Genomic DNA, 17,253 nt, shown 5'->3' on the forward strand with positions numbered 1-17,253 from the left:
TGCTAGTTCATGTTCTATCTCAATAGATCCAGTGTCTACTAAGATGAACTCATAGAATAATATAGTTTTAAGAGGGCTTTCAGTATCCACATAGTTCCTGTTTGTATACAGAGGTTTCAGAAGATGTTTGATTTCAAAGTTCTCGTACTCCTTATCTAGGGCCAAGATTGGGATAACCTGTAAAGAAATAAGATTGAATTTTTCTTTTTCTTTAGTTTTGGAAGGAGAAGCGATAGGGGTTACTGCTTCAGCAAAGCTCTCAGGAGCTTTCATGGTATAACTGTCTTTGGTTTGCGTTTGGGAAAATCTCTATTTTCCTGAAGGAGAGAGGGAGCTTGGCTCTGGGGTTTGAGCAAAAGGTTTCTTCATAACAAGCATGTTTGAAGACATGCTTGGAGGTAATGGAGGGACTACGAAAGGATTTATAGGTGGTAGTTGGGCTAAAGCTGAATAACGATTGGAAGATCCTGTAATTTCAGGTCGGATGTTGAATGGTTTAGCCGTAGTAGGTTTAGCGGCCACTTCTTTCCCTTTAAAGGGTCCTTTGGCTACTGGCGCTCCTGGCCTCATGTTTTTCCCTGCAAAAATTCTCTGGTTAGAAAATCTGGGAGAGAATTATCTTCTCCCTTAAGATATTCAATCTGAAAATCAAAGCTAGATAGTAATGCCTGCCATCTGGCAAAGATTTGTTTTGAGACAAGATTTTTAACATCCTTTTGCAGGATATCTTTAGCAGATTTACAATCTACTCTAAGAAAGAATTATTTATTAATAAGATCATCTTGAAACTTAGTGATACAAAGGACTATGGACAAAACTTCCTTTTTGACAGTACTATAATTTTTTTGTGCAGAGTTCCAGATCCCAGATGTATATCTTACTAATTGTTCAGGTGTTTCTGGGGATCTTTTTTGTTTAAGAATCCCACCATAGCCATTATCAGAGGCGTCAGTTTCTACAATCATAAAATAACTAGGATTGGGAATTCCTAGACATGGGAGAGTTTTTACCATTCTTTTAATATTAACAACAGCAGTGATAGCCATTACCTCTACAAATAGGTTTATATGTGCCTTGATATAAATCATGACCAAGAAACCTAATTTTTGTTTGAAAAAGTTTAATCTTTTTAGCACTAACTACAAGGCCATTCTTCTTAACAATGTTATAAAAAATGTTAAGATGTTTGAAATGAGAATCAATGTCCTCAGAGAAGATTAATACATCATCTATATAAACAATAGATATATGGCTGATATGGTTAAAAATAGAATTCATGACATTTTGAAATTCTGAAGGGGCATTTTTTAACACAAAAGGCATTACATTCCATTCATATTGTCCAAACGGGACATTGAAAGCAGTTTTGTATTTATCTTTTTCAGCAATTTGTATTTGCCAAAATCCTAATTTCATATCAAATTTACTGTAAATATTAGCCTTATAAGTTCTTTTCAAGAGATCTCTTTTGTTAGGAATTGGATACTTGATCCATTTCAAAGCTGTGTTAAGAGGTTTGTAGTTGATAACTAGTCTAGGAGATCCTCTTTCCTTTTCAGCTGCATTGTTAACATAAAAGGCTGAACAGCTCCAAGGAGATTTAGAAGGTCTAATAATTTTATTAGCCAACATAGTATTAATTTCTTTTTTACAAATTTCCATTAATTCATGGTTCATTTGAATTAGCCTAAATTTCGTAGAAATGGCCTTTTCATTGAATCCATCAATATACGGGAGATCAATCATGTGGGATTTTCTATCCCAAAATGTATTAGGGAAATCGGAGCAAATTTCTTTTTCAAAAGTTTTTTGGAGGTTGGTAATCTTAGAAACCATTCTCGGGATTTTTAAAATTTGCTCAATTTGCTTAATTTTTATATCTTCTTTAAGAAAATAAATCTGCTGAGAAATAAGATTTATTTTAAAGGCTGTTTGTTTATGAAGAAGTTTACTTTCTTCTTGAGAAAGAGTTTTGATAAAAGGAAATGCAATTTCTTTTCCCAAGATTTTTGTCCGTATGACATCAAAATCTGAAAGATATGGTTTGATTTGAGTAATAAAAGGTATTTCCAAAATAATATCTTCATTAATTTTTTTTGTAATAACAAAATCATTAGTAAGACAAATACCATTATTGCAAATATGGGCATCAGAGAGTTTATAATTAATCAAGATATGCTCACCTGTGGCGCTGTATAATTTTGTAGTTCCCTTAGTAAGGTATTTTGTAGGTATCAATCCTTCAACAATGCAGTTTCTATCAGCACCACTGTCTAACAAGACAATTTTGTTAAGAATGAAATCATTGTTTACAACAAATTTTATTAATATATGGGAACTCTGAGGTCTTATTTTAGTAATAATTTTTATACCTGCGTCAGATTTACCTGCATCAGATACAATCCTGTGGGATTTTGTTTCAGAGTCAGAATCAGTTTCTTCTGTAAGGATGGCTTTGGAAGGTTTTTCTTGACTGGTAGTTTCTTTGTGAAGTTGAGTAGTGAGATTTTCAATCTCAATTTTGTGAAGTCTTGCTTTGACTTCTCTGATTTCATTCTTGAGAATTTTTACTTCTCCTCTTAATAAATCTATAGAAGGTTCTTCCTTCTTGGAATCAAATCTTCCCATGATTTGTTTCATGCTAAAGGGAGTTACTTCGGGCCTTTCTTCTTTCTACCTGGTAACTAGCTTCTGTAGTTGAAGGAGGTACTTTCTCCTAGCATCTTCATCTTGAATATGTTCGATAGTAGAAAATAAAGTTTCTACCGAATTCTCAGATATAACATTGACAGATTTCCTATCACACATGCAAAATGCTCCATTGCAGTTGCATTCTGAATCTTCTTCTGTCTGGTTGTCGTGAGCGACATTTAAAAATTCATCATCACTTTCTCCTTCAGAGGGGTAGTCTGAACCATACTCAGATTCTTCTTCTTCAATAATGGTGAAGAGTTTTTTCTTAGTTTCTTCATCTACTTCTAGTAGATTTACCTTGTTTTTCTTCTTCTTGTTTCTGGGACATTCACTAGATCTATGTCCTTTCTTTCCACATGTCCAGCAGGTATCTTCAGAAGATGATCCTTTAGAGGTTCTTTTCTTGAACCTTCTTTTAGGTTTATCTCTATGTTCTCTTTTTTTGGAGGATCTTCCCCTGCTAGAGTTATTAGAAGAAGTTCTTTCCCTTTTTCCTAGTTTTTTGGAAGAAGGGCGTGTTAATGTTGGGAATCCAAAATCTTGACAGAAACTGCCTAGTTCTGAGGAGTAGGTTTTCTGTTCTTTCTTAAGTTGTGCTCTTAACTTAAGATCTGTGCAGAGTTTCATAGCTGTAACATTTATGAGACTTATGAGATCCCCATAGGAGAGATGAGGATATGGTATTTTTCCTTCGCATCTATCTCTGATTTTGGATCTTACCTTTTCGGCAAAGTGTGGGGATAGACCACTGAGAAATCTTTCCTTCCAATAATCATTATTGCAATCTGATCTGATCATGACTTTGTTGATAAACATGTCTTTGTACCATCTAAAGTCAGTCAGTTTTTTACAATAAAGATTGTTAAGGATTTCAAGGCTCCTATCTTGGAAGAGTTTAGGTTCTCCTACAAAGTGTTTTGCGATACAATAAACGAGAGTGGCCGTCGCATCTTCTACTACCGTTTCAAAAGCAGTTTCTACTCCGTGTTCTACTTTAACAGTTCTTTTAGTAGTGACAGCATTGAAGATTTCAGCCTTGTTTTGCTCAGTGAGATAATTATCCCACCAACATTTCAATGTTCCTGTGAAACTGGCAATAAGACGAACGACTGTATTTTTATCAGTGCAACCTTTCATTTTGTACGCAGTGATATTCATCCCCATTTCTTGGAGTCTATTATAGATTTGGCCTTCTGCCATTCCGTTAATATTCCATTCTTGAATTCCATGGCCATCTGTGTCCCCTAAAGGGTGGAAAGTGTCTTCTTCGAACTGCATATCAGGAAAGGAGGGTCTAGGGTAGTAATTCCTTCTATTGGGATATCTACTCTCAGAAGAATTTAGGGTGATAGCTTTCACTTGGTCTCCTTTGGTAATATTGATTTTGGAGAGCTGGTCATTGATTCTTTCAAGAATGTCATTGGATTGACTAAGAGGATTTTCTAATTTAGGAAAATCTTCCCTAGAAAGTTCTGGGATCTTAAATATGGGGTTAGTCTCAATTTGAGGATTATTGTAAGAAGTACTAGGTTTGTTTACTATTTGGGAAATTCCTTTATAACTGCTACTTTTGGATTCTTCTATTTGTCTAGATACTATGTGAAGAACCTGATTGGTGTAGTTATTTTGTTCGTAAATGCTGTTGATATCAGCTCATGTGGGAAGAGAGGTATCCTTTTCAATAGGTTTTTTGAAGGGAGATGCTTTGAGGATATTTTTCCTATAAGGAATACTAAGTCCTTCTAAAGGAGGAGTAACACTTTCTATCACCTGTTCTCTAGTGTACCATTTGTTAACAAGGACTTGGAGGGATGAATTGGTATCATCTATTTGTCCCGAATGTTCAACCCATTTGAAAAATTCAATTTCAGTTTTGTACCAGTCAAGTTTCTTGTGGTGTTTAGGAAGTTTCCACCAATTGTTAATCTTCCTTTTGTCGGGGACAAAGGTATCATCGGAAGTTAAGACACCTATGGAGTCTTTTCTCTTATGATCTGGTTTCATGTCACTAAGAGTGGGACTTTCCGGGGTCGTTTCATAATAGACTTTTGGGATGGTTCCTGAGAAGTCTACTCCATGGACTTTTCCATGATCAGCAGGTTCGTTGGATGAATCGTCTCCCTCTCGGGGGGCAAAAGGAAGAAGGTCTAGCTGAAGACATTCTTCTACTTGAAGAAGCTTGACTGTAAGAGTTGGATCTTAAAAACTTAAGGTTAATAGATCCATCTGGAAATTGAATAACCCTGTCGATTTGAGATCTATCGGGTTGAATAGGTAAAGGGTTGGTGATGGAATCAAATTTCCATTCTTCGTCAGTCAAGATGTCGTCCCATTTTAGAAGCCTAGGGACGAAGGTAGTACTGTGCTCTTGGTTTGCTTCCATGAGCATGGTGACTCCTTTGACACTAGTAGATATAGCCTTTGGGGCAATAGTGGTTTTCATAATCTTGTAATATACCCTATATATTACAATTATTTCTCTAGTGTCGGCTTTACTATTCATATTCTTGGTTTTGACATTAAGTGTCAAGGTATCCATAATGTATGGATCATGGATATCGACCGAGAAATTGGGATAACAATTAAAGTATACCGAGCCATTCGCGAGGTTACTTTCTAAGACTCCTAACAGAGAATCATCAAAGTTGAGTAGTTTATCATCTCTAAGCAGCAGACAAATAGGGATATTCAGACCTTTACGGAAAAGCGGTTTAACAGCTACTTGAACAAGACCAATATGAAGGAACTTAAATTCCTTCTGGTATCTATAGATATCATTAGCAATTAATAACTTGATTGTTTCAAGGCAATTGTTAATAGCAATAGTAGACTCACATGTCTTAATATTATATTTTTTGAAGAGTGAAAAATTTCCTAATTGGTAAATCTTTTCTAAAGGTTCTTTTGGAATAGACCAGTTTTGCAAATCATTTTCTACCTTAGAGATAGACAAATTAACGCTATTGACAGTATACTGATGATTATTCATTTAAGAAGGTATGCCTTTGATTATATTATGCAAGATGATAAATGATAGTAATAGTAAGTTCTTAAGGAGGTTATGAACAAATTATAGAACATATATTTCTAAGTCAGAAAGCATAATTATGGAATTATAACAAGGATATTAAATTAAGGATTTTGGATTTTACAAAATTTCATCAAATAAACTACCTTACAGTCTAAAACGCCTATCATTGGCTAAACGACTGTCTGTCGGCATCGGAACTATTTGACAAAGTCTACACCTCACCTTAATCACCAGAAATAATCTCCATACATATGAATTTAGACTAAGAGACTTATGTATTATAATTGTTTTTGCATGTATTATCAGTTTTTCATTCAAAAGTATTTCTTAGTGAGTGCACGCATTAAGAACTTGCCCGTATTCATTACTTTCCCGAGAGGGAGGTAGTGATCAGGAAAATACTTCACAATAGAAATTTGAAGAGTCTGGCTTCGAAAGAGAGGATAAACTTCATTTAAATTACTTGAGATTGGGAGGAGATAGTACTCTGAGATCCAGGGAGAGGGTTAGTAAAATATACATTCTGAGACCAGTAGGAGATGAATAAGATATGTCTAAGAAGGATCAGGAGGTGAATTAGATGTTACCCAACTAGCTAGATTTTGTATGCAATACAATGAACGATATCATGAATACGATTAGCCTATTAACATACAATTCATGGGGAACACAATCCTAGTCTAGTTTTCATATAGTTTACAACTTCAATCTTGTTTTTTTGTCACCGCATTACTATTTTGTTCTAAATTAAAATTAAAACCTCCCTCTTTTACTTTATGCAAGTTTATTTTTGGGAAGTAGCCACTACCACTGAATAGTGATAGGTAATAGAACTTGTTTCAATCTATTCTTTATGAGTTCGACCCCGACTCTTAGTTAGGTAAAATATACTACTAACGATCATCTATATCTCTTTTGAGTGGTGTAATTGAGCGTTATCACAATGTATGGTACTATTTTCTTGATGGATATTCGGGCTACAATTAGATCTCTATAGAACCCGAAGACCAAGAGAAAAAAACCAGTTTCACATGTCCATATGGGATATTCACTTTCAAAAGGATACATTCAGATTGTGTAATGCACCAACAACTTTTCAACATTGCTTGACATCTATGTTTTCAGACATGGTGGAAGATACAATTGAAGTTTTAATGGATGATTTTTTAGTGGTTGGTGACTCATTCGATGATTGCTTGACTCATCTCCAAGATGTACCAAAAAGGTATGAAAGTGTAACCTCATTCTCAAATAAAGGCAATGAAGTAGATTGAGAAAAGATTTAGTTAATCATAAAGTTAGCCCCTCCTAACTCCGTTAAAGGTATTCGAAGTATTTTGGGATATGCTAGATTTTATTGTCCTTCATCAAAGACTTCTCCAAAATAGCTCATCCTTTGTGCAAACTACTAGAGAAGGAGATGAAGTTTGTTTTAGTGAGGCCTGTCTAAAATCATTCGAAGAGTTGAAGAAAAGGTTAGTATCGACTCCTATCATTATTGCACCGGATTGGGAACATCCATTCGAAGTCATGTGTGATGCAATTGGAGTAGCACTTGTCATAGTATTGGGACAAAGGCGCGAGAAGATTCTACATCCCATATACTATGCTAGAAAAGACCTTAATATTGCTCAAAAAAACTACACCATGACCAAACAAGAGTTTCTTGCAGTTGTATTCGCTTTTAAGAAGTTTAGATATCTCATGGCAAAAAAAGATGCCAAGCCGAGGCTTATTCATTGGGTATTGCTGTTACAAGAGTTTGACTTTGAAGTGAAAGACTGAAAAGGAATAGAAAACTAAGTTGTAGACCATCTCTCTAGACTTGAAGAAGAGGAGATGTTAAAGTTGGAAGATGGAGTCGAGATTGATGACACCTTTCTGGACGAACAAGTGTTGGAAATATCACACGACTTAATTCCATGGTTTGCCAATGTTGCTATATATTTGGTGAGTGATATAGTGCCATTAGATTTGAATGCTCACCAATGCCTCAAGTTCATATCTAATGTGAAGAAGCTCTTTTGGGAAGAACTATACTTGTTTTGTGTTTGTGCCGATGGGATTATTTGTCGTTGTATACCCAAAGTAGAGATGATAAGTATCTTGGAAGCTTTCCATTTGTCGCCTGTTGGAGGCCATCATAGTAGTATTCATATAGCCTACAAGATTCTACAATGTGGGTACTACTGGCCAATAATTCATCAAGACGCTCATAATTTCGCCAAGTCTTGTGATCATTGACAAAGGGAAGAAGGAATTTCAAGGAAACATGATCTTCCACTCACTCCTATTCTTGTCACTGAATTGTTCTATGTATGGGGAATTGACTTCATGGGGCCTTTTGTGAGTTCTAGTGGAATAAAATACATCCTCTTTGTGGTTGACTATGTGTCTAAATAGGTAGAAATTGATACACTTCCCAATAATAAAGTAAGAAGAGTAACCGCCCTCCTCAAGCAAAATATATTCTAAAGATTTGGTACACCAAGGGCAATAATCAGCGATGGAGGTTCCCATATTTGCAATCAATTTTTCAAAATGTTACTTGAAAAATATGAGGTTTGACATAGTGTAGCAACTCCTTTTCATCCACAAACTAGTGGACAAGTTGAATTCTCCAATCATGAAATCAAGTAAATACTTGCAAAGACGATGATCGCAAATAGAAAGGATTAGTCAAGGAAGCTTAATGACGTTTTATGGGCTTAGCGCACTGCATTCAAGACTCCCATAGGTATATCGCCTTATCAACTTGTCTTTGGGAAATCTTGTCATCTGCTCCGTAGAGTTGGTACACAAAGCTATGTGGGCGTTGAAGAAAGTGAACATGAATTGGGATACCTCATCTAAACAAAGGATGAATCAAATAAATAAGCTTGACAAGTTTTGCCTAAATGCATATGAAAGAAAAACCTTGTACAACGAGCGAATGAAGAAATACCACAACCAAAAGAATGAAAAGCTAACATTTGTGCCCTAGAGACTTGGTCCTTCTTTTCAACTCAAAGATACGCTTATTTCCTGGCAAACTTAAGTCAAAATGGTTAGGACCGCTCCGAGTTAGTGAAGTTTTTCCACATGGTACAATCGAGTTAGAAAAGAAAGATTGTACAATATTCAAAGTTAATGGTCAACGAATCAAAACATACATGGGCATAGAGGATGAAATCAAAACTGTGGAAGTATGGAAGCTTAGTGAAGTCTGAGTAACTAAGCATATCTACATCGTGCAGCGACGTTAAATCAAGCACTAATTGGGAGGCAACCCAATTTATTTTTATTTATTTCATTTGGTTTAATTTTATTTGTCTTTCTATTCGTGTTAGTTTTTAGGATTGCATAGACTTTGTTTGGGTCCGTGTCGAATTAGAGTCACAAAAAGCATTAAAAAAATAGGCCAAAGGTTGAGTACATTCCCATGTCGAATGGAAAATACTTTAAACTAAAAAGGACTCAGAGAGACTTATAAGTCATTTGTACGGGTAGTAGAAACTTCTACGGCTCATAAAATTAACTCATCAAACTCCAGATTCAAAACATAATGCAGGTTTCAGTCTACGATTTACTCTACAGCCCATAGAAATTTCTATGAGTCGTAGCCTACTCTCGTTGACTCTAGGTATGTTTTGTCTTCATTAGTCTAAGTGTTAAGGTGATTAACAAAGCTAGTTTATGACCTGTAATAAGTATTACAAGTCGTAACCAACTATTTTATAGAAAATATAACTGACCCGACCCGTGATAAATGATATAAAAAAGGGGAATTTCAAAAAATTGTTCAAATGTTTCCTACACATCAAACCCCCATTGTTCACCTTCCTCCAAAAACAACCTCTCCAAATTCTCATCTTTGACAAAGCCACCCAGCAGTCCATTCCCTCATTGAAGCCCTAACATAGTCAGACAACTCAGTACCCAAAGCACTTCACTGTGTCAAAAGTACCATCATAAAAACAAAACTCCAAGGATCAAATTATGGTAAGTTTATCTCTCTATGCTATTTTATTTCAACCATGTCAGATTTGATTTCATAGTGTAGTGGATACTATAAAGAACAATTGTTGCCTAGTTAAGGTTTTTGAGATTTCAAAATTTAATTATTGCGCTAAGGTATTTACTGGGGTCTGCGTTATTAATGAAATTGTGGTTAAACTGACTCATTATGGGGGTGATTGAACTTGATTGTGGTTCTTCCTGTGTAAGATCACCCATTAAAATTGAAGATTTTTTCAGTCGGCATTTTTCTACGAGTTGTAGATAATTCTACGAGGCTTAGTTACCCCTCATCAAGGGGCTTTCAAGTTCAGTAGTTGAACCTTCTCAAGAAATGACCTGTACTATTCTACTTATGACTTGTAGGTTCTTCTATATCTTGTCAGTAGGACTCGTCAATAAAATAGGCCAACTTTTAAAGTTTGGGTGTTTTGAGATCGTGGCTTTGATTTGTTAAAATATTATATGAATTAGGACACTCGGACTGTTGTACATTTGTTGTTTAAAAATCGAAGGATTGAATAAAAAGGGGTCATTAAGCTTATTTTATTGTGCTTTAATTGTCATTGTTAATGACCTTGAAGTTTTCTTAATTTTAAGGTTTTCTACGGGTCATAGAAAAGTCTACGTGTTGTAGTTACCCCTCGTAAATGAAGACTTCAAGATCAGTTCTTCAATATTCTCACCAACTAGTATTACAAGTCTAATTACGGGTCGTAAAATCTTCTACGGATCATAAATTGGACAAATCAAATAAAATGATAAAATTCTAGTAGATAAGTGTTTGGGCACTCCACTTGCATGAGTACATCCTACGAGTCGTAGACTTGTCTACGATCTATAGGGATGACTCGTACAAGTCAAGTACCCAAACCCTGTGGCATAGCACTGAGTCTACGACTGAACCTTATGATCCGTAGAAACTTCAATGGGTTGTAAGGTCCTCTCATAGACAAACATCAGAGACTAAAAACCTGCAAGTCTGATTCTACGAGTTGAGTCCACTGGCCGTAGACTCTTCTACAACTTGTAGATTCACCCTCGTAGAACCAAAAAGTGTTATTTTTTTGTTTTTCTTTATTTCTTTCTTTACTTGTTTTTCTTGTTATATTCATGGACTAATTCTTCCTCCATAGGTAACAATGCCTCCCAAACGAACTCCAAAAAAAGGTGTTGGAAAGAAACAGATTTCACGAAAAGAAGCTATAGAGATTCTAAAGAAATAAATACGGGATGAACCAATGGATGTCGACAATAAGGGGTTTAAGGAGGAATACTCAAATGAATCCGAGACACCCCTTGTTCGATGTCCCAAATCAAAGCACTCTAAAACTGTCATCTCATCAGTGGAACAAAGCGGAGACTCCTCCCCTCCCCACACATTTGCAGCACCCACACCCTTCCATCTACCTCAAGATTCGTGTTCCCCAAGGGTAAGTTGATGCCTGAGCATCCTTCCATACCAATCCACATCATAGGACAACCAAAATAGTGGTGCATTCTATGGATACTTGACTTTTACAAAATGGGGCAAGAGAGAAATGATCGTCAGAATCTACGGTGACCTATTACTGACGAGCCACAAGTGATCATAATAGAGTTAGAGGTAGTCTCAGATATTCGTGATTTGTTTCATCATCAAAGACTAGAGTGTATGCCAAAGCACCCTTGGAGTTACAACAACAATATGGTACATGAGTTCTATGCTTCATACATAACTATGATTAAACAATTGGCACCTTTCAAATAGAAGGAGCTAGAGCAGCCGATACTTTCGACCACATTTATCTAGGATATCCCGATTAGTTTATTAGAGGAGACAGTCCAACGGGTCCTCTACGGCCTCAACTTTCAACCGGCAACCTCAACGACCGAGTTTGATTAGAAAATGAAAGTGGTGAGGTATAAAAATATTATGCGAGACCAGCGCAATATGGAGAGATACTTAGATGGGTAGCAGGGTATATAGAAGAGCATAGCGTAGCAGCAGATTGGATATCCCGTTGATACGAAACAACCTAGAAAGCCAAGAACAAAATAGAAAATCGAAACACAAGAAAATAAAGATAGATAAATAGACATAAAACAGGAAATTGAAAGCAACTAAAGGGTATATTAAACCCTAAAACCTCAATCATATTAATCCTAAGAAGCACCTAACTCTTACGAAGACCTCGAAGGATTGAATTCACCTCGCAACCCACATTTCTAAGCAATATTCAACCCAAGCTTGTACTAAGCTCACAAAACTCTTTCAAGAGTTTCATCATATCAATATTCAAAACCATCTACCTAAGAATGAAGACTAACCTAGCTATTTATAGTGTTTGGCTAGTTATTACAAAAAATAGCCCAAAAGTGGCCCAAAAGATTTACGAAAGTGGCCACATTCTGGCTGATGTTCAAGTGACGCCCAAAGTGATGGGGTATCATACACTTGATGGGCATCGTTGCCTCTGTCACACCTAGGCAGAGTGATACCTCAAGTCCTCCAAGTTGACGCCCAACTTGATGGGCCATCACCCACTTAACGGGTTGTCACTTCCTCCATTACTCTAAGATGATGTGCTGCCACAAACCATCCAAGTGACACCCATTTGATGCCCAAGTTGACAGTAGTCACTCCAAGAAAGTGAACAACTTGTCTTTTGTTCTACCTCTAATCCATCCATCATGTTGTGGAACCCTTTGTATGGTATCAAGATGTGCTAAAAAATGTCCAACATGGCCATCTTCACAAATATGCTTTGAAGAACTAGTAGCTCTAGCACTAGTTTCCTTATAAATGGATTAGAGGTGTATTGGGTAGCATCATACTCCCTATTTTGAAAAGGATTTGTCCTTGAATCCAAGCCTTGCAAAACCACAAGGAAAACAAGCAACAACAACATCCTTGTGGCATGAGGGTTAGCATTAGTACTACCAATTTTATCACAATGCCAAGGTGGCACACACTTAACATATATCCAAGCATCAAATGGTTGAAGCACGGGTTCGTAACTCCACAAGGCAAAAGACACTTGGCTACTAAACATATTTTGACATAGGGGCAATTTATAAGAACCAACATTGGCTCTACACGAAGGTAAGCACAAATCCCCTTGAAAATTAGGTAAGACACCACAACTAAGTGTAAGGTCATTAACAAAATTCACACAAGTTAGGAATCCACCCAGCACACTAGCTAATTTCAAGAATGGAATTACTCACAATCCACCACCGGGGTCAAATATCAATGTAATACGCACACAAATTGACATAAATATCTCTTTGAAGCAAATATGATCAAGTAGTAACACCAAGTATGAATCATATGAAAAAGAAGAAATGCTACTATAATACTCATCATTATTTAGGCCAACACTGGGTCAAATGGAAAGGAATAACATAGCATCATGTCAAGGATACTCTCATTTTCCCTATTGATACTATTATTAACATAAAATATACTCCCCAAACAAGAATGGGTATCATTATATGCAAATAGATAGTAGAGAAAGGTATCTCGCAAAACAACTTCATCCAAGTTGTTCACATAAGTATGGTTACTATTAGACTCAAAATCATTAGTCATACCATCAAGAATTGGAATACACTAAGAAGAAGAGGTAGTGGGAAAACAAATACCACCTTCCTTCTCATCATAATCCTTCCCCATAAAAGTACTCTCATCTTTTAAGAAGATATTTCTATCTTTGGGAGGAAAGTATTCATACCATAGTGGGTTACTATAAAAAGTATAACTCTCATGAACTACACTGTTATCATCATTCACACTACTATGCACCTCACTAGGAGTGATCTCATTATTTTCAAACAAGATATTGTACTTGAAGAGAGAATGATAAACCATCATAGGAGAATTAAAACATGTAAGTTCACTTCAAAAATACTTTTCCAAAGCATTTTCAAGCATATGATCTCTTCAGCAAAACAAATTATAGGATCTTCAACAACAGATATGCTCAAAGAGTCACTCCTATCCAAATGATCAATATTATCACCAAATTGAGGTTCATTAATCACATCACAAGATTCCTTAATTAGTGAACCACACTCAATAAAAGTTGATCAATACAATTACCACATGATTATAAACTGTCATTCAAAGGACGGGTTTCAACACTAAGTGGATACAAATCAATCTTACTAGAATAATCAATTCGGTCATCAATAGGATCAACTAGTGTATCCACACCCTCAGCATGTATAATATCAATACTTGGTAAAAAATCATTAGGCTCACATAAAGACAAGTTGTCACTTATACTTTTTAAATTTGTACTTGTAAAATGTTAAGTTTAGCTATTGTACCTTGACGTTCGCAAGAAAGATCTTCTTTACCTTGTAAAGAAACTCCCTTAGGAATGTTGGAACACTCCGAAGGCACATTAATCACAACTTCGATAATAGGTTCTTTTTTGGGAACTTGTGTCCCTTCATTCATCACGCTTGTACCTACACAAGAATCCTTATAAAGATAAGGATAATGAAGAAGGTTAGATTGAGATTATGGAAATCCCCTAACTTCACTCCACTTAACCTATCCTGTTTCCACTCTTAGGTTTCCAACTTGCTCTCCCTTACTCTTCTCAATCTTTTGTCTTTCATATTTCACCTTAGGAGGAGGGAATAGATGAGTTCCCCATTGATCCATAACATGGTTTGACCATGTTTCCTCGTTTGGAACCCTATGCCGGTTAAACCAATTGGCTCCTAAACATAAGTCACAAAAGGTCATAGGTATTAAATCACACCAAACCTCCTCATAGTATTCGCCATGTGTGAAAGACACTTTTACCGCTTCAGTAACCTTATATCCATCCATGGCGTATGGATAATGGTTTGATATTCGTTGAAGCCTCAAATAGGCTACAGTCGATGGAGTGATGTAGTTTAGATTGCAACAATCATCGAGGACAAGATCGAACCCCAAAGCTCCACAAATAGCAACCTTTATTTTAAGAGCTTGTCTTCTTGGGTCAACATTAAATAGCTTAGTGTATCCTTTGGGAACATACTTGAACCTCATGATCCATTTCAATTCTCCCTATGTCAAAGGATTGGTATTTCCACCAAATCCTTGAAGAAAATATATTCACCAACTTAAGGCAAGACCTTTAAACTGTTCAAGGTCATACCTTAATTTCCTTAGGTCATCCAAATCATGGTCTTGGAAATTCCTTTCACATTGCCACTCCCAATAAAATAGGCTTCGGGATCACACTTTCCTTCAAAAGTAGGGTGAGTAAACATTTTGGGAGTGAAACCTCTATTACATCTCTCATACCTTCCTTTGTTCCTATATCCCAACACTGGCTCAATGGAATCAAATGTAGAGGATATAGTACTCTTAGACATTGGAGATGTATCCTCCATTCTTTCCATTGGAGGACTTTGACTTGAATGAGCATGAGCACACATACCACTTCGACTAGGATAAGGATTACCAAAAGACAAAGAATATGAATTTTCACAAGCCTTAGGGCCATGCTCCTCATAATTCTTATATAGGAGGGTATTATACCTCAGCTTATCATAATTCTCAGAGCGGGAAGTGTAATATGTTCCATCATCATCATAGGAACCATCTCTACTCTCAGAGTGTGAAGTGTAAAATCTTTTATGTGATCCATCATTATTGTCATCATAAGGGCTATCACTAGGTGTTGTATCCTCTCTATCTCTACCATACGAACCATCACAAGGATCTCCTCCAAAATAGTAGCTCACATTCCCATTTGGCTCTTGATCCTGGCTATCATCATAGCCTTCATAAGCACCATCATCTTCATACCCACAGTCTCTATTGCTACAATTATAGTCTCCCATATCATAGTCACATGTATCCAAAGCTATTGAGGACATACTTCCTTATAGCTCCTTTGTACCTACAAAATGAGCGCACAAGATAAGTATTAAAAGCTCCTCACCAACACTCGTGTTTACACACCTTTGATTGCCTCTCAAATTGGCTAAACTAAGGTTAAAGATTTCTTATACCTTGTTAGTTCAGAAGCTTCAATTGCTACTCTTAGCTGGAACGGATCTTTGTTTAAGAAGGACGGATGACTCAATGAAAACAAAAAGGACTTGAATCAAAAGTTATATACGAAGTTAAAATGAGAAAAGCACACAAAGAATTAGCACGAATGAAAAACGGACACAAGAACTAGCACTCTCAAGTATGAAAAAGTATTAAATGCACACTAGTTGCAAAAATTTAAGAACGAGACATGGAAATTGGATAAAATTAAAATTTTCGAGGTCAATTTGGGTTATCACTTTAAACACACTCTAAATGACCAAAAGAAGCTGTGGCATCGAAATAAGGCAGCGAAATTTCAAAATTTCCATACTCAACAAAGTGAGCCTCACTTCACCACAAAGAGAAGAGAATTTAGAAATTGAAACTAGAAATCAAGTAAGATATCACAAGAAAAATACCATAAGAGTTGAACAAAGGACGTTGGTGATGGCATGCCAAAGGACATTGGTGATGGCATGCCTGACGGTTTGTCAGATGTATGATGGGTTGTCACTTGTACCATCACAAACAACTCAAAAAATGGGCTCACTAGATAAGACTGACGATGACTCTGACGGTTCATCAGATGTGTGAGGATGCATCACTTGTACTATAAAAAAAGGAGTCTAAAAAGTGAGCTACTGGTTAAGGTGATGGTGAACCTGATGGCCATCGGATGTGTGATGGTCCATCACTTCCATCGTTACTTATCACCCTTCAAGACTTCACAAATTTTGCTAAAAAAGTAATTTCTTTGGGACTACTTCTCTTAACCCTTACCCTTTTTGGGGTCAAAAACACTTTTTCTCAAACTTGCTCCAAGGGTTTTGGATCAAATGTACCTTTTGTAGCTTCTTCCTCTCACGAAATTTATGAAGAACTTCAAGAACACCTTGATAAATTCAAATTTGTAACTTCTTCAAATCAGCTCGAATGAAGCCCAGATTTCAACTGTAGCTTCCTTTAATCATGGAGAACAAAGCCCACAACAAATTAGAATCCAATCAATACCCAATCAAACACTCATTTCTTGATCTTTAAGCTTCTTTTAAGCAACAATGGTGGAAACTCAAAAACCTTTTTTTTCTAAACTTGGTGAAATCTCAAACCTAAAATATATTAACCTTAGAGAATGAAATTCTAGCATTAAAAATATCAAACAACACTCCAAAATACGAAATATTATTGGGGTTTCTTCAAAAATGAATTTGACACTTTTTTCTGATTTTCTTTCAATACCAGAACCCAAGACTAGAACCGTTACAAAAAATCTAAGCTTGGCTCTAATACCAAATAATGTAAACCAGCCTAGGAAGGCAAGAGCAAAATAGGAAATCAAAAGAGAAGAAAATAAAGATAGATAGATAGACAGAAAATAGGAAATCGAAAGCAATTAAATGGCATATTAAACCCTAAAACCTCAATTTTATTAATCCTAAGAAGCATCTAACTCTTACGAAGACCTCGAGGGAATTGAATTCACCTCGCAACCCACATTTCTAAG

General features: G+C 36.2%; 1 protein-coding gene across 1 annotated transcript; it reads right to left on the reverse strand.

The window, feature by feature from the left end:
• Nucleotides 1-309: 309 nt before the first annotated feature.
• On the reverse strand, nt 310-2,628 carry LOC129890533 (uncharacterized). The gene is made up of 3 exons (XM_055966071.1): nt 2,373-2,628; nt 2,184-2,273; nt 310-578 (listed from the first exon to the last, which is right to left on the reverse strand). Exons 1-3 carry the CDS (start codon nt 2,626-2,628, stop codon nt 310-312), a joined length of 615 nt encoding a protein of 204 aa, XP_055822046.1.
• Between the last annotated feature and the right edge of the window lie 14,625 nt (nt 2,629-17,253).

Source organism: Solanum dulcamara, chromosome 5 (assembly GCF_947179165.1).
Source record: "Solanum dulcamara chromosome 5, daSolDulc1.2, whole genome shotgun sequence".
Taxonomy (NCBI): Eukaryota; Viridiplantae; Streptophyta; class Magnoliopsida; order Solanales; family Solanaceae; genus Solanum; species Solanum dulcamara.